This window comes from Cariama cristata, unplaced genomic scaffold (assembly GCF_000690535.1).
Source record: "Cariama cristata isolate BGI_N322 unplaced genomic scaffold, ASM69053v1 scaffold32116, whole genome shotgun sequence".
Lineage (NCBI taxonomy): Eukaryota > Metazoa > Chordata > Aves > Cariamiformes > Cariamidae > Cariama > Cariama cristata.
The window spans coordinates 1-18,882 of record NW_009624368.1 but is presented as its reverse complement, the minus strand read 5'-3'; the positions used below and the strand labels follow the sequence as shown (position 1 = coordinate 18,882).

The 18,882-nt window shown below is 40.5% G+C and overlaps 1 protein-coding gene across 1 annotated transcript; it reads right to left on the bottom strand.

Annotated features, from left to right (window-relative positions):
- Positions 1-316: 316 nt before the first annotated feature.
- On the bottom strand, positions 317-18,727 carry DHFR (dihydrofolate reductase). Its single transcript, XM_009703156.1, has 5 exons — positions 18,676-18,727; positions 15,230-15,335; positions 14,210-14,336; positions 3,383-3,498; positions 317-482 (listed from the first exon to the last, which is right to left on the bottom strand). The coding sequence occupies exons 1-5, from the start codon at positions 18,698-18,700 to the stop codon at positions 395-397; spliced, it is 462 nt and encodes a 153-aa protein (XP_009701458.1). The 5' UTR covers positions 18,701-18,727; the 3' UTR covers positions 317-394.
- Positions 18,728-18,882: the final 155 nt, after the last annotated feature.

The following is an 18,882-nucleotide window of genomic DNA, read 5'->3' as shown; positions in this document are numbered from 1 at the left end:
CAGCATGTTTTAAAGATGGTTACAAATGTGTATACCATTGCAGTCAAACTCAGCAGTTTTGATGCTTTCTCACTCAAAACCTTTGTTTACGTAGAAAGGTTCTGACACAGCCTAATGCCTTTCATTGCTTGTGGAATTGTTAGGGATGCTGCCATGGACTGGAAAGATCAATGCAAGGATTCATGTAACCTTAGTTGCAGTACTCCTTAGACCTACCTTGTTCATGCTGCTGACCACCCTCATATTTCCACTGCAGGGTGTACATTTGGAGACTGGGGTGTGGTTTTGGGGATCATTCACTACTGAGGTATTGTACTATTTAATATAATTTGCACTTAATAAGGCTTTATGATTTAAAATGCCTGCCCTTGCACAGAAGTACAGAAACCCTCATTTATTGTGCCAAGACAGCTTTTTCATACACTTCAAATTTGTACTGGATGCCATTCTCTTCTTGGATATCAGCAGGGACACCTGGGTACCTGAAGAGAGGGGAGAAGAAAAAGCAAAAGCCAACAAGTAGATAACAATATCATAATGAGTCACCTGTAATTTATCCAAACAACTAGAAGAGAGAGCTGTTTGAAAAATGATATTAAAATACCATCCTTACAAGAGGTATACTAAGTACAAACTATTTTTAGGAATCATGTTAACTACTATCAGCAACTTGTATGCACTTTTTTTTAATTCAAGAAAACATTCTCTGATACAAAACCCACCACCACCTTTTTGGCTTAATAAAAAAAGCCCAACATTTTTATTAAAGCCTCCAACATGTTATTTAAAATGTCTGAAAAAATAGAAGAGATATAGAACACTTTCACGATTTTATAGAATCACAGAATCGCCATGGTTGGAAGAGACCTCAAAGATCATCAAGTCCAACTGTATACCCAACGCCTCCATGCCCACTAAACCCACTGAACCATGTCTCAAAGCGCCACATCTAAATGTTTTTTGAACACCACCAGGGATGGTGAGTCCACCACCTCCCTGGGGAGCCTGTTGCAATGCCTAACGACTCTTACAGTGAAGTTCTTCCTAATAGCCAACCTGAACCTCCCCTGGCGCAACTTGAGACCGTTTCCTCTTGTCCTGTCGCTAGTTACCAGGGAGAAGAGACCAACCGCCGCCTCGCTACAACCTCCTTTCAGGTCGCTGTAGAAGGCGATAAGGTCCCCCCTCAGCCTCCTTTTCACCAGGCTAAAAGTTTTGGCTTTGTTTTTCCTCAGATGGTTTAGAGGAAATGCTAAGGTAAAAGTTTCTTACAAATCTACAACAGCTTCTTAAAGTAGCTGACTGCTACCCTGCAGTGTGTTCCTCTATATTCCAGATTTACTAAAGCAGTTTTATTAATAGACATTTAAGAAAATCTCCTCCTCTCCCTTTGACAGAATAAGGATTTTGTACGAGTAATGTTGACTTTGAGGGAGAAAGAAATTTTAAATTTTGTTCACTAGGTTTGACTCTATCAAGTTTCCACTTTAGTGAGGGAATTATCTGCTATTTTATAAACTGATGTTTTAAGGCCAAATTCTGATTTCAGTACACTGGCCAAAACCAATGTATACCTGAGAAACAGCCAAGAGGGAGGGAAGGGAGCTTTGGGTCAGATACCAGGATACTAAAGTTGGCTCACGCTATGGCACAGCGCAGTTCAGAACATGTTAAGAGTTGAAAAAGGTGACTCATCCTCTCCACTCACCTTGTTTGTTTCTGCACATCCTTCTTTTCCTGTCCCTACCTATTCTCCTCCATTCCCATGCCCTGTGCAGACACTTGACTTGCCATACGCTCTATTTCTTCCACTGCTGGTCTGTAATCAGCTGGGAACCAAAGCAAGAGTAGCAAGAAGAGGAAGAGGTCCTTTCCCTGCTGGCTCTTGAGGCAGACCTTTAAATTTCTGCCACCTTGCTACTGCCTGTTAGATGTAATCTCATTGGAGAGGACATAAAAGTGTGACTGGAACATGACAAGGGTAAGACAGAAGAAATCACAATGAATGGCAGAAACTTACAGCTCAATACTTTTTCCTACTTAAGTTCATTAGGAAGAAGCAATTTTCTCAAGAGAAAGGAATTGTTATGGAAATTGTTAGAAAGTTATGGTTAGACTCGATGATCTATGAATAACCTTAAAGATCTATAAAGACTCAACCCTCCCCACTCAAACCCTAATTTGTCTTTGGCAATTTATCAAAGACGTTGAGAGGCTAAATACCATTGACTAACAACATACTGACAGTTATGAAGCTTAGTAAATATATCAGTAATTCTAAAATGAGAAATAATAATTAAGTTACTGTCCTGGTTTGGCTAAAATAGGGCTATTTCTCCTTTCAGGAGTTTTTCTTTCAGTTAAGTCTCTTCTAAGTAACTGCACTTTCTGAAAGTGCAGCTACATGTTTTTCAGACAGTGTCGGTTTTTCAGGCTTGATAACGCTGGATGTGTAGAGTTGCTACTGAAGTATCAGTAGGATTGGTATGCAGAGAGGCCCATGTTTACACTTACCCCCATGAGAACCAAGGCCACTGCTGGCCCTCTTCTGTTAAACAAGTAAAAAGTTGTAAAAAGGTTGCACCTGCAGAAGAGTGTGGATGGGACAGGTGACCAAAAACTGGCCGACGAGGTATTCCATCCCATCCACATCATCCTCAGTATAAAGCTAAGGGATCATGGGGGTTGGCTCTTCTTCTTTCACGGTTGGCATCCCGGTGGGACCCTGCTCGCTCTCCTGCCTCCAACCCCAAACTCTGCATCCCTGAATCTGGCTCCTGTCGGCTGCGAAGTCCAGTTCGGGAAGTCCGGGTGCCTGCCCTGCTGCAGCAGCTCCATGAGTCCCTACAGGCTGCGGCCTGCAATCCCCTGACCCTCATCAGGACACTCAGTATCAGTGTTGTATACTTTTCTCCTTATTTCCATTATTAGTAGCATTAGTATTAATACCATCATACTATTTTCCATTATTATTGTTTTATTAAAGTAGTTTTAATTTCCAACCCGTAAGTCTCTCTCCCTTTTCTCTGTCCCTTCCCCTCCTGAGGGGAGGGAGGGATTAACAGAGAGCATCTGCCGCCTGTTTCAAGTCCTGGCCCAACCTTAAACAGTGACAGTTACTTTACAAGCAAACTGACAAATGCAATTCTTTGCTGTAAAGATTATGGAAAGGTTGAAGAACACAGCAACTTCCAACAACCTCTCTGTGCTGAGTGTGGTGCAACTCCAGGTTCTAAGGAAAATATGACCCCAGGGAAAAAATACAGTGAAAAGCACTTCTAACTGAAAACAGAACATGGCCTTAATATGACCCTTACACATTCGACTCACATTATTAAGTCTTCCATCTGAAACCAAGGCTAGTATGCCTCTTGATACTTACTCTGTGAGAAGTTTGTAGTCCTTATAGTCGATTTCTGGAAAAAATGTGTCACTTTCAAATTCCTGCAAAATTCTTGTCATGAACAATCGATGATTAATTGGCTTCTCCATTGCTGCCTTTAAAAACAACAGAAATTACTAAAATTGAGTTGTTCCATGTACAGCTCAACCATGCATGAAGTAGTAGTGTTGTTTATCACAATTTTTAATATCCTTGTTCTATAACACTATTTGAAGTCTGTAAGATAATATGAAGTGTAAGTTATTTGGAACACTAGCTTTCTTTACCAACTCTCCAAATTCTTGTTCTACCTGCACCAGCCATCACCATGGCAGCATTCAAAAAGAACCAAGATAAGAGTGTTAGCATATTTTTCTATTGTAGATTGCATACCAAATATGGTATCTAAAACTGAAACTCAGTTACTATTTAGTGTGTATATATATATGGGATTTAAGCAAAGCAGTGAAAACAGAATTTTAAATCTCTTCTTTTGGACTCTGCCCAAGAGTACTTTCTAAAAGGCTAATTTAATCTTCTGCCAGTTCCACCTGGTAAGTGGCAGCAATATCTATTCTCAGAGCTTGGGGCATCTGACAGAAATTAAGAAAAAATTGGGAGTAGTCCTGTGAGAAGAAAGGAGCAGTATGGTCTAGTCTCAACAAGCAATTTCTGAATCATACCTCTTTGAAAGACAGTGAGCTTTAAGTGGTGGGAGAGGCCCAGACCTCCAGATAATTTGTTCCAATGTTTAATCAATATGACTGCTAAGGATTTATAATGTATTTTCAGTCTGCATTAGTTTGCAATTCCAGTGATTGAATTATCTATCAGTTTAACTTCAAAGTTTGATCTCTGGATTATGGCAAAGTGATAATACGCATTGAAAGTTATATAACAACAACAAACAGGGTTCCCAAGCTCTTTGGATGAAAGAAGCTATGAAGACACCTGTTAGCTGAGTTCCTCACTAACAAATTCACACAAACTCAGGAGTTAAAAAAAAGACATTCTGTTTCCAGATCAGACTGAAAAGTCACCTCTTCCAGATTTTCTCGGCAGTAAAATAACCCATTAAAACTATACTGGTGCTGGTTACAATATATTTTTGAAAAGCTTTTTTTTTTTTTCCCTTAAACCGGTAATGAGCAATGCTCTTTGTTAAAGGTGATTCACCATGCAGCGTGCTATTAGGTACTACTTTGACAAGTACAGGAACCAAGTAATAGCAAATGCAATCCAATAAAATTAATTGGTACCACTGCTGAGAAGAAGTTAGTTTCTAGAAAAGCTGCTCTATTACTAGAGAATGGCTTGAAATGGAAGAGGTAAGTCACAGCACACCAGCATCCGACAGCAATGAACTGGTGTTCATCCAGTTTATATATAAATACCACATTTTTTCTTTCTTTAAATAAGGGTAGGCGGTAAGAGGTGAAACATACACCTGCAGAACGACAGAAGAATAATCTGTTTCACAAACAAAAACGTAGCATGTTCTGTAAATAGAGATACTTTTGTTTTGTAGTAGAAGAATAAATCAACTTCCTATCCAGTTCTATGGGAATTCAGCTTCGGCAAGAACTCTGTACCACCAACAGGTCAGGGAAGAGCATACGGAGTGACTGACCACAGATACTGCAAAGAAACCTGAATTTAGCATGAAGGGGACAGTAGGGTGACCTCCGTTCTAGATAAATGGTTGCATTAGTTGAGTGAACCAACCATCTGTGTAACTGTTCATTCCCAACCTAACAAGAAAAATGCAAATACTTCCTGAGTTAGCCAGATCAGCTCTGGGGTCTGCATGTGTATGTGGGCCGTGAATACTAAACAACAAACAAAAAGACCTTGGAGAAAAGCAACAGGCTTAAGCAGGTTTAAACCCACATATTCCTTCTCAGCAGCTGGGAATGCCCAGCGTCATGACAGTGGGCATATTATGGCAACAGGCAAGGAGAAACAAATTTGTAAAGTGACTTGACTTTGTATTTCGTTTGGTCTATCATGTCAAGTGCAATTTTCACTTGTATTGGGATTTAAGTACATAGCTGAAACACGTCATGGGCTGACATCCTGACCTGGCCTTGGCCTGTCCCCATGGCCCTGTCTAGTCATCCCAGGGCTATGTCTGACTCTGGTTACCTTCATGGGGCCTGATCCCACCCTAGGGACCTGCCTCATCACCATGTGCCCTGGCTGGTGAGGCCCCTGTTATGTCAGTCAGGTTTTTGCCCATGATTTGCAGCTCCCGTCCCTTTGGGAGCACCTGGCCCTCTATGTTCCCTGACAGTAACTTCAGAAAACTTCAGATAAGTAAATTTTCTATCAAACATGAAACCTTCCACATGTGGAGTCTCTAAAGGAACTTGTTCAGAGAGGACTGGACTCTGTCATCGCCTCTGCAAACTACTGCTACAGACCACCTTGCAGGATGGGGAAGGAGCTTTATCACAACTCTGGCATTTTCATGAGGATTAAGATAATTCCTCACTGACATTCCAGCCCACTCTATCAGTTCCACTACCTTTTTTGGTACAGAAGACAAGTTAGAGGATGTATTGTGCTGATTTGATAGAATGTTGACATACCTACTCCGAATTTAATCAAAGAAACATACATTATGCATATTTACTCTAATGAACACAATAGGGTGAATATGACTTTGGTTTAATGTAACATATACATAATACAAAGGTATATTTATAAAAAATCTTGAATATTTAAACCCAATGTGCAGTAACTAAATGTATTTCTAGTGATCAGGCAATACTGTGGAAAGTTAGCACAATATTCAATAGACAAACCATTTCCAACAAGTAGGGGATCAGTACTGCCTTTTTTGGTTTTGCGTATTTTGTCAATGTGAGGATAATGTATGTGATGGAAAAGGTAGATAGTAAGAGAGAACTTATTGGAAATAATTGTACCAGGGCAAGAGGAAGAGATTTTTAAAACAAAATTACGATGTCTCTGAGCTCAGGCTTCTCTAAATTTGAAAAATCTGCATCCCCACTCGATGGTCATTACAATACCCTCACTACCACATGGGGTCTCAAAGCCATTCTTGGTATGACTTTAATTTGCTGTGTTTTTCCCTCATAATCCATTCCATTATCCTTGGACTGCATTTGTACCTGCACTGGTTTCCCTCGGAAGTTGCATATGTGTTTGCTTTCCACACAGGTTCATCTCCTTGTGTAGCAGCTACTGAATCCTTTAAGATACTACAACCTGATGCAATAGGGAAAAAGCAATGCTGATTTTTGGTTCATGTTAAAGCACAGCCTATCAAAACTGTGACTGTTGATCTCTCAGAAACACCAGAACGATTCCTCAAGCAGAGATGACTTTCCACAAAAGAGGGAGGACAGGAGAGCAGAGGTGTCAGGATCCCTCCTGTTGTCCCAGGTATGTCAATCCTATATGTGAACCAGAGTCCTTTACTACTCCTGTAATAAACCTTCATAACCCTGTGAAATGATTTTAGCATACCTTGTCTTTTTGCTTACTTCCAAGAAATCCTTGGCAGGCCTGCCTCTGAAGCATAAAGCAAAGAGGAGATGACCTAAGGATCATCTTCCCCATAATTGCCAGCTGCATTGGACTGACAGCCATACAAGATTAGATTATGTCTGCACGTGCAGGCCCATTGCCTTGAATTAGTTTCTCTCTGTAGAACACACCTTAAAACAGTCCTGAAGCTCTGCAACAAAGAACAGCTGTGTATTACAAGTAGTTTCAGAAGTATTATATGGAAAATTAATCTTTTGCAGATCTAATCACCAAACCACTGTAAGCTAGTGGGGCACAGCAACCAACTGCTGTAGAAGGGACCAATTATTTCTAGTCATTTAAAGATTCACAGGTTTTAGGACACATGCACTTCTGCTTTCTTATCTTCTACTGATTAAATAAAATAAATAAAACAGCCAAAGTTACTATGTGAGGCACTTATTTTTCAACTGTCTTTCTAGACCACAACATTGCCAATCCAAAGAAAATATGAGAACGCTATAAAAGTGAAAATTTCAAAAGAAACAGTCTGTTCATTTGCATTCTGTTTTCTAGACCTTAAAATGTATTGGATCATATAGGCAGGCTGCATTTTGAAGCCACAAGATTATTAAAAAATACATTTTATATATTGAAAAAAAATCTCACAGCTGAAGATCTCACAAAGTTCTAGATCTTACCTAGGTAAAAGGACTTGCCTAAATTAAAATTTGACTACTAGGAGAGTTGCAGTGATAACCAGGAGAATCTACACCTTTGAAAATCCTTCCTTCCCACGCTGCTAGGGCTCAGTTTAGTGAGGTTGTGAACAGCCCTTTCTTCCTAAGCCACGAAGGCTAAGCCCAGTGAGGGATGAGACACTGTGGTAGCTCCCACCACCAGTCTCTGCCAGGGACAACGGCAAGTGCAACAAAATTCTCCTGTGACCATTATTGAAAAGCCTGCCCATTTTGCCCTTGCAGAAACAGATAGACTTTAGCCACTAGACTTTTCCATGTGTTAGTCTTAAAGGACAGCCTTTTAAATCTTTTCCTCTATGATGTCTGCAAGCTTCTTTGAAAAAGAACTTAAAAAGCAAAAACCTTTCATAGCTGCATGATATGTGTCTGCAACTGACTCATATATTAACCTTTTTTAGTCATTATTTTTTCCCAGAGGAATGTCAAATCAATATGTTTGTTCACAAGAACGAGCACACAAAAAACTTGTTTACAACTAATAGCAATATTACATCTTTCCAAATTAAAAATCCTTTGAGTTTATTTTGAAGATTCTACTGGAAAGGCTGGATAAGCCCCTCTAAGTCTGTGAAAGTATAAAGATGCTAAATTAAAGAAAATACCTTTAAAAGAAATTATTAGTTAATCCACTAGTCCATTGCTAATATTGTAGTTCTGTTTCCTTAGTTTTATTTATAACTAGTTAAGAGCAAGAAATATTGGCCACCAGAGATATGACTAGAATAGTCAGAGATATATTTTTATAAAATCTAAATGTCTATGGGAGGACAATTCTATCAGCTGTAAGGCTGTGATTCTGCCACTTTTATATAAAAGAGATATTAGGGAATTGCACTAAGTGCTCAAACCCTTTACCATAAAACACCTAGCAGGTCACAGGAATACAGGAAAATTGTCTTCTCATTCCTTCTTGTTCAACTACACAAAGCTATGCAACTACACATGGGGCAACAGTACAGTAGTGAAGTAAGAGAGTTACATTTGCATATATGCCAGGAGAACAGTAACCTTCCTTGGAAACAACTGCTCAGGACCATAAACCTGCATCATCGAATATCATCATCATGAGCTTGGTGGGACAGGGAAAGAACATTTGGTCAGTGTAACCATGACAATCTTCAGTCTTCACTTTACTAGTGGAGAAGCCAATGCAGTGCTCAGCTTTTTGCACCAGTTGCTCCCAGAGCAGAATAATGCTTTGGGCCTGCAGTGTGACATCCCCCATGTCCACAGCGTCACGCAGCTCTGAGGAGCCTGCTCTTTGCAGCATGTTCTTTGAGAGCACTGGTTGAAGGGAGCAACAGCACTGCAACCAGCAAGACAGGAGCATATGAGCATGGAAAAATGAGCTGCGTGCTTCCCCTGTAAGTGGACCTCAGTCCTTGGTTACATCTCAGACCGAATGCAACACTTCAAAAACATGGTAACATATGTGTTAATCTCTATTCTAATAGGTAGGCAGCTTAAAATCATTCCAATAGGTGCGCAGCTCAAAACCACTTTGTCTTACATGCAGGGCAAGTAGAAAAATTACTGTTCTATCTTTTACAGTTTACTGCAAATTCAGACATACTAAAATGTAATCTTTAAAATGTATACTTTAGTATATTAGTATTAGCTAGTAAAGTTTTGGCAGGCTTGAAAGAAATCATGATAAAACTAGTGACTCAAATTGTTAATACCTCTCTCTTTTAAAGAAGTGATCGTTACAGTACAGCAAAGATTTGAAGCTTAGCAAATGTGGCATTCACAACCCACTTGGGGCATTCAGAACCCAGTGATGCTTATACGCCTAGTCAAGAAACTCTGTTTAAGAGGGTAATTAATCATCTGCAAGAGACTTGCTGTGCTAAATATGAATAGCAACTTCATAATTCAATAATTTTGAAGAATGAAAGGGGGTAGATTACCAAACATAATAAGTCAAATACTAGGAAGACACCTGAGCATGAATATTAGATAAAATTTTCCCTTGGAGATTACTGGAAATTTAATTTTCCAGCTCAAGCCTCTTTGTTGAAGAATTTCCCCCAATGCTATTTATCACCAGCATCTATTTTCTGTTATGGGCAGCCTAGATATTAACTAAACAGGAAAAACAACAGAACTTCTTATGAAAGAACTTTTTGTTCTGTTACGAAATTACAAGTTTCTTCTCCAAATTTAATACATGAATACAATTCTAGACTTCAGCAATATGACCTTGAGTGTCATTGTTTGCTTCTGTGGCATTGAGAAAGCAACAAGCTGAGCAGGAAGATATAAATTAGGAGACACAATTTTAAATGTTCAAGATGCTTAGGAAAAACTGTTTTATCAAGGTGAAAACCAGTTTGACATATAGCCTGTTTTGGTGTTACTAAAAAGGCCTTGATTATGAGGACCTGAGTCATAATTTTTTAAAATACTTTTCTCCTTTTTTTTTTTAAGTTTTGTTGCCCTTTTTTCTTTCCCCCCACTGGTAGGTTCACTGTGAGGGATTTGTGCTTGCTTATTTTTACAAAGCAAGATATATATTAAGCACTCTACAAACACCATATCATAAGACTATACCATCCACATAAGTAAATATATACCTGGTTTTGTTTGTTTGCTTTTAAAGACCCTGTTTATTACTTGGGGACGTGCTGGACTTTCAGGTCCTGTCTGGTAAAATGTGAATGCAGTTTTAAACTAGTTTAAAACACACAGTCTAAATCCAGTTAAAAGAGACTGATATCACTTATACTGAGCAGACTCCCTTAGGATCTCCAGGTAGCAGTATTTTTCAGAGTCAAAGCCAAGACACGAACATCTCAGTTAGGAGACAATACTTCCACAGAGTGCATCTATAGTAGTGTCTTAACTCAGAGTGGAAACGTGGTTTTGAAATGAATCGTCCAATTGTCCGCACTCAGCGTGCTTTAATTGTACTGGGGAGCAATCTTGGTACACATGAACTAAATTACTTGGGGATGAAACGCAGCCAGAAAATCTGCTCCAGGGACATGTCTTATAAGCTCCAATGGTTAATATGGACTCAAGGGCCAGAATCAATGAGTGAGTCACCACCACAAGTTTTCCAGCACACAAGCAGCACTCATCAGCCAACAGACGGCTCTCAAAACATCAAGTGCTCATGCAAAACCATGGAGTGCCTCTCATGATGCATAACGGCTTGATAATTGCTGTGATCTACTGGCCGTTGCTGGGCTGCTACACTTCTTCCTCATCCATACAATCAATAGCAACACCAACACCTTCTGGAACTCAGGAGATCCAGAATAGTGCAGAAGATCCAGTATGTCACCACACTGAGATCCAAAGAAGTGAAACTTGTAAGCTTGTGCTGTGAGAAGTCCAAAAGCTCCCTCGGAGGCACCAGTACTATCCTGTGGCTGTATCAGGAGATTATAAACCTGATGAGGTGATCAGTGTCAAGTCAAATTTAAGGAGATGAAGGTGGCACGAAGCTTTTAAATCCTCAGTGGATTATGTGAGTGGTTTTCAATCTTTTCTGCTCTCACTTTCTAACACCAATACTCTACTCAGCTCTTCCTGTCCCCATCAAAATGCCTACCATGTCTAGCTGCTCTGCCTTTTCCTGTTGCAGAGGTCAAGGCCCAGCATGAGGCAGTTTTGCAGAGTATGCTGCTGAACACAGAATGAATGTAACCTACATAAGGACTTGGATGGCCACGCTGTTCAGAACTCAACTTTCTCTGTTCTTCACAGGACTTGAGGCAGCTTATGCAAATACTCCCACCATCCTGGAGAGAACTGTGTCCTTGAGAACCTAGGGGCCGTGGCCAAGACAGCCATAAGCAATAGACAGCTGCTCTGTGTCCTTATAAATGTTCAGAGACTGTCAGGCTTGCTCCTCTCTCCTCTGCAGTTCTACGAGGAAGAGGTGGCAAACAGTGGCAGTCCTGTGCCTCCACTCCGTTCCCTGTCCCTCTGCTGCTGAGGGCAGCACCCTGCCTTGAAATGCCATCCTGGAGCACATGCTCTAGCACTTTTGCTTGCCTCAGTTCTTAGAAGCTGGGCAGGGCACAGCAGCCATCCGTACTTGAGACTGAGAGACAGGCTGGACACCTGTGTCCCAAAGAATACCCTTCTGCACTCAGGCAGCTGGGTAGATGCTCCACCTCAGCACATTTCTCTGGATAAGGATAAGCCAGGCCTGTTTCAGCATGGTATCTGAAGCACAGAGGGGATGCAGTATTTCAGACAACACAGGCGTTCAAAAATCTTGAATGACCCTGTGCAGAAAGAAGGTGCTAGCATCCCATTTTAGTCTGAGGTTCTTTGCAAACCTCCTGAAACACATCTGAATCTGCCTCAGTTCATGGGCCACCCTTGGTAATCCTTCTGGCTTGCTACCCTGGGTCTGGAACCTGGCTGGGATGTGGGTGCTGCCCAGAGCACCCACAAAGGGCGTTGGAAACCAAAGAGAGCAAAGGCCTGGAAGACCGTGCACATGTTCCCTTCTCATACCATCTACAGAAATATGGTTTGGAGGATTGCTTCATGGAGGTCAGTGACAAAAATCCTGATCACAGTGGACTTCCCCATCCCAAACTGATTAACTCATCAGAAGTTGCTAAGGTTAGGAGCTATGTTAAAAGGCTCCACAGGACAATAAGCCACCCTCTTGAATAACGATACAGACTCTGGAAGAGTTTTCTGGCAACGGCAACGCTGTTGTAGTAGCTCTTGACAGACTGCCTCCTTTGTGCACCCTCACATTCAACACATTCTGCATCTACTTCTTATTCTCCAGGATCCCCATATCAATGGTATGCCACCAGCCTGAGCTCAACCCCTGTGCCAAGGGCTGCAGATCCGCCAGGGCAGAGCAGCTACAGTGAAGACTCCAAGAATGCCGTTATCTCCATCTTCCTACTCATTCTTCAAGACATCCACAACAGCCCGTGACAGGCTGTAAAAGCAGCCCGCCCGAAGTAAGTGCAACAGGTGCACGCATGAGCTTGCCATTTGCTTTTGTAGTGATCGTGACTAAAAGACCATTGTACTTTAAGCAGTAGGCTATCCACTAACAATTAACCTGAATAGACCCAGGCCTGTACGGTGCAGCGCATATTCCTTGGCCACAGGATAAGCTCTGCAGAAAACTGTAACAGAGGAGACCGCAGGCAGGTCTCACTTGGTACCAACAACTATACCACCTGCATGTGCTTGCCTTTATCTAGAAAAGCAGCAAGAAGTTCTCATGTGAACATCCTTTCTGTTTGACAGCAGAAATGATGAAAAGACTTGCTTTCTTCTAAGAAAGTCCTATAATAGCTTGAATGACCAAAATGGGGTACCTCTTTCTACAGATGGGATCTATGCAGCAGGCTGCACGTGGCTTGGAGGCTCATTCAATGCCACACAACTTGGAGTTCCCAACATCTACAGGGATGTAAGATCACTCATACTATTCTGTCCTTCTTCAAAGTGTTAGCTCTAATAAACAGCATTTTAAATGACACTTTACAGAGTCTCAGTGCTTTTCTTACTGGGATAATAACGGATGAGATTGTCCTGGTGCAAAACAGCTCTCTACTGCACTGTTGTGTGGCTATGCTCAGATGCAGAAGAGGATTTACTCACCAGGCACAGTAGTGTTACTTGTAAATCAGCAGGAGAAGCCAGGTACGAGATCAGGAATAGGAAAGGGTTGATGGTGGTTGGGACCATCATCTGCAGGAGGCAGATGAAAAGAAAAGTATGGTGCTTTCCAGAGTGGCCTGTTCTCCTCATCAAGGTCTGTCCTCATAAAGCTCTACCTGTTTTGAAAGATCTGAACTTTGGGTTAAACTCCCCAAAGTGCTCAAAGTGGAAATGTCATGTCCTCAGCACTAACTGTTTCAAACCACTGGTGTCACACTTGCTTGCTGAATTACAGACACTTTTTCCATCACAGGCTTGTACTAATAAACACAAACAGATCTACACCTTGGAGCCACACCAAGTAGTAAGGTCAAAATAATGCTTTAAAAGAACACCTACAATTACTGAATAGAATTACTCACTTCAATCACTAATTGCTATTTTAGTTCCCACATATTTCTACATGGGAACACCTGGCTGCTGGATGGGAAAATAGGGTGAGTGCTACCTTTTGTTGTATGATTATCTCCTCTTTCCTGACACCACCATGTGCCAGCTCTCTCTAAATCATCTTTTCTTAGGTGTATAAAGTGTCATACTCTCGCTAAAAATGCTGGATCATTTTTCCTTTTTTCCCCACATCCCCTGCAGAGTCAGTCTACTACCTCAGTAAAATAAACATAATTATATGGGTTTTGGTTGAAAAACCTAGCAATTTAGACATTTAAGGAAAGCTCTCAACAGTGCAATGACTGTATGACACTGGACCATTAGCAAGAGCAACATTTGGTTGCTTGGACAGGTAGTTTAAACTTGCGATTTGAAATCTTACTCTCCAAGACTTGTTCTGTTGGAATCACTGGAGTTTCATGGGTCACGTGAAGGAAAAGCACCTCTTAAAGCAGAAGTAATAGGAACTTGAGCGATCCTCATCCCACCACAGAAAATAAGTAATTTAGGAGTACTCTAAATGTACCTTGTAAACTGAAGTGCCTCCGACGATCCAAACCATGTCTACTTTACTTTTTAACTCTGGTGAATCCAAAAGAGCTAAGGCATCATCCAGACTTTTGGAAAGGTAATGTGCTCCTTTTGGGGCTTCCCTAGAAAAAGCAAAGTTTTATTACTAAATAATTAAAGGACCATTCATCATGATAATCAATACAATCTAGACATACAATGTGTTTTGCTGAATTCACAAATAACTAAATATTTCATATTAGTTAACTATTTTAAAATGCCTATTATTGCTAAACTATGTTAGAATTCTCATCTGACTGCAGGATTGTTTAGTAAATCAGTTTAATCATAACTGTGACTTAAGAGGCATGATAAATTACATATCTGAAATTTTATATCATGTTTTTAAAAAAGCTAATTGAGAAATTGAGATAGCTATAAAATTAGATTTTTCCTTGAATCCTAGAATACTGATATTTCACTCAATAAAACTAGTCAAAAAGCCCCTGTCCCCTGCCTGCCCACACATTCAGCCCCAAACCCACCAACATCCTACAAAGCAATAAACCATTCTAAGTGGACATTTTTATTTAGGAATATTTGGATGACTGCGGGTTACGTATTCAAGAAGAGAGCTCTGAAAAAGGACAGTTCTTTTCCCTTAAATGCTAATAAAAATAAACTTCAAAAAGGGATTAAGAGTCAGCAATCTAACCAGGAACTAGAGAAATACAGTTAAATACATGAGTCAGAAAGACTACTGACAATTGTCAGATGGTTTGTGTGTAGAGCTAGGACCATTATTTATTAACTAAAGTAAGGACAATTATCTTGTTAATTAATTAAAATATAAAATAAATAAAAATAATAATTAAAAAATTAAAGTATTGGTATCACTTTGAATCAATAACAGAGATGCTTCCTAACGAGATATCACAAATGTTGTATTCAGAACTACTTTATGATGCATTGCTACACACAGTTTTAGGTGCAGACTTTTTATTTGTTTTACAGGTCTTTTATTCATCATACATACTTGAGCTCCCTGCTGAGCACTATATTAATCCTGTCTTTTAAAGGACGATTCTTCTCAGGAATGGAGAACCACGTTTTTTTACCCATTATCAGTGCATTCTGTTTACCTGAGTAAGAGAGAAAACACTTATTTAAAGGGCATTTTTGCTCTGTCCCAGATGTGTTTTGTTTAGTGACACTGCTGGACTCTCCCTCCCCCTTTCAAACTCTATTTCAGCAGTTAACAAAAGCACAAGCTTAGGTCCCAATTCTCAAATTAGTTACATGCATAGAAGAACACATTTGTGGCCTCAAAGCCTTGTCAGGCAGTTCACAGCAAAGTAGTCTCATGCACACCTATAAACTTACAAAAAAGAAAATTAAAAAAGGCATGTCAATGCCCATTACATGCACAACATGGACGTTGGCTCTGCTATAGTTATGGGGCCAAATTAATCTCCGTGTGTGAAAAAACATCATAGTTCTCTTTATAAATCTGAGCAGTATACAGTAATCGACAGTGTTTTCATTTCCATCATTCCAGTTATATAAGCAGGAATAATTGCCAGCTTTGAGTGTTATTTAAGAAAAAAAACCCAAAAAGCCAGGTAAAAGGATAACTTTTAGGAGAAGAACCAGCCAAATTAAATCCAAAGCTGAAGTGCAACAGGTGTTCAACCATATTCTAGAATTCACCTGTAAGTATCATTTTTGACCAAACCCAAACATTCATAAACTAATTATCAGGAAGGTTTTTCTTTACGAGCAAATGGAGTTCTCAGAGAAATAAACACAGAGGCTGAGACTCACAAAAGGTAATGGGAAGTTTTTTACAGTGTTACACAGTAGGAGAGATTTTAAAGAAAAGAAAATGGTATTCGTTCCAGCTATCCTCCCTGCTTTGTGATCTGAGAGAGGCTGGATCTACCAGATCACACCAGAGAACTGATGGTCCTGCTGTTTATTAGCAGTGCCTAAAGACCCTTCCCCTACAGATAAGCTTCATGAGCAAGTTTCCAAGAGACACACTGCAGTGTCAGTTTAGATACCTTAGCACAGTCCACTGGCACCACTACTGAAGGAAATGCACAAGTTCTGAAAAATATATGTATTTTGTTACTAAAGATTTACACTGAGATGTCTATGAGGTCAGAACAAAGATTTGTCTAGACCAAGAGCTAACTTACAGCAGTGGCCAGTGCAGGTATGCACACAGACTAAAAGCAAGATCAGGTGATGCTTCCCCAGTGCATTCTTCCCACTTTCAAAAATCAGTGACCCTCTGACTTTTTTGAGCTAATGGTGGTATCCCTGCTGTGAAGATTTATGGCAGTGTAATCCATTAAGAGGTCTGGTTATGAAGCAACTTAACTGCCTAGCATCTAAGGTCATAGCTTATCAAAAGATCTCCAGGTAGGATGTAGCAAAATTTTTCTTTTTAATTGTGTTTAAAAGATCTTTTTTGACTATGGGTTATTTGTGCCAGGTAGGATGCAACTTGCAGACATTTAAAAGATTTTCAATTGTGTTCTGTCTTTTTTGTATGTAAGGTTGCAATAGGCTGAATCAGGTCTCCAAAACATAAGTAAAATCCTTCACTTAAGACTGTTGTAAAATGAATTATACATTCCTTGTGGAATATGGAACAGACCTTCAAATCAGAATATGGAATAGGTCACTTAATCAAAACAAGGGCACATGTTAGGCTGCCCAGAAGTTTTAGCAAACAAGTGAGTTTTGCTAGACAGCAGTTTTAACAGGAGCATGAAAAAAAAAAACCCACAGGAAAGAGAGTGACCCCACTGGCAAATAGAGAAGCAGCAGAAATACGAGGGTAAACCTGTTGTCTCTCATGGGTCTGATTCCACCAGATGCAGTGAGCTGGTCGCATGGCTCAGGGAGGTTCTATTCCTCCTCTCCCAATGCCTCCTTCCCACTCCTACCACACACCTTGTACTGGCAGTCCCCACAGACACCCAGTAGACTAGTCTACTGGGCCAGAGAATTAAAACAGCTTAAGGAAATGTCAAACCAGCACTAAAGTCAGTGTGAAAGAGGAATGGGGGCAATGCAGCAAGACTTATCGCTTCTGGCAGCAGCAAGTAGCCAGTCAGAATAAATTAGCTGTTTTCATCTTCCGCATTCTTATCCCCATTTGTTTGTGCTGATTTTCACAATTTTTTTCACTCTACAACAATTGGTTTTATCTCACTGTGATAAATAATATTGTAGTTTTGCTTAAGTCATAGCAGACAGGCGGTTGGAAAGAATGTAAGTTTCCAGGTACCCAAGTATGGGGACAGAGACAGGGTAATGTGTTTTTGGGTATAGGGTTACATTGCTTTGGCTGACACCACTTATCTTAGCCATGATCAGCCTCTACCTGGATGTCACCTTCCTGCCCTTACATGGAAGAGAGGATTAGCTGCCAACTTGGGTTTACAGTGTAGCTGAAACAATAGAGCACAGGCGCCGGAATAATAAGTTCAACTGAGAGGAGGACTTTGAACCTTCCCCTCACGACCCGCAAAGAAGACCCCTAGAGAACACTGCGCAGACGCAAGTGGGAGGGTACAGATGTAAATAACGTCAGGGAAATCATTTAAATATGTATGAGACTTCTGGGAAATGGCATGAATATGAATGACTGTCCTAAATAAATTTGTGGAAGTTAGACCAACCAGTCTGCATGCAGGAGGATCACGCAGGTGATCTTCCATGCACCCAGCGCTGAAATAAACCTCTGCTTCACAGACTTTGTCCTCTCTTAAAAACTACATAGGTGAATGTTTCTCACATCACCAAATCAATAGCGTCTATAATATTACTTTGCTGCAAAGGTCTCACTGGCCTGAACTTACTGCTGCATACTACCAGTACAGTTGCATATTATTGTGTACAGATGCATACGTACTGCATACGATTGCAGTATTGTTGCTGTGTATTATCAGTAAACTTACGGTTTTCTGGCGTACTGGGATGGCTCAGTGGTCAGAAAATCAAGCAAAATTACCATCACAAGGGTCAGAGGGGTGGAACAAATGGCCAAGGTTGAGCTACAGCAAACAAGTTAGATAAGGTAATACAGCCTGAAAATAACTCCACTAATTAATCAACATATAAAAACCTTTCCACTTTTAATTTGTTCTGCGTTGGAGCTGTAGGTAAAGACAGGTAGGTGAAGTTTTCTACTCTGTTGGGGAAACAGGACTTTGAAATTCTTTTTATTTGCAAATCACGTGCAGCCCTTTAACATCTGATTCATCTCCAGTTTCTTCACCTAACCGAAACAATCTGCAGATGACATATTAACAAAGGGGAAAATACTTGTGAAGCTTGGGAGGCTGGGAAGGGCAGTCTGTTTGCAGAAGCAGGACTTTTAAGTCAGAGAAAAGTAAAATTACCTGTCTTGCCTTCCTAAACTAATTTTAAAGTAGAGGCATACTTCAGGAACAAGTACAACATTACCTTCCACATGGGATGTGCTAGTCATTCTCTGGAAGTACTTGTACTCGTTCCTGGCAAGAAAACAAGAGCATTACAATGTGGTTTAGCAATAAGCTACATTTCTCTAATTGGAAAAAAACCAACGTAAGTGGTGCCGGCGCGCGGGAAGGAGAACCTGGACAGGGCACGGCTCGGTGCCATACCTGAAGCGAAACCTTTTGTCCCGGC

Bases quoted from the DNA above. Each gene is read 5' to 3' on its own strand.
- DHFR (XM_009703156.1), bottom strand. From the start codon at position 18,700: ATGACTAGCACATCCCATGTGGAAG. The intron at 15,336-18,675 runs GTAATGTTGTAC...TCTCTTACTCAG, and splicing joins TAGCACATCCCATGTGGAAG to GTAAACAGAATGCACTGATA. The intron at 3,499-14,209 runs GTACATTTAGAG...TTGTTTTTAAAG, and splicing joins GAGGCACTTCAGTTTACAAG to GCAGCAATGGAGAAGCCAAT.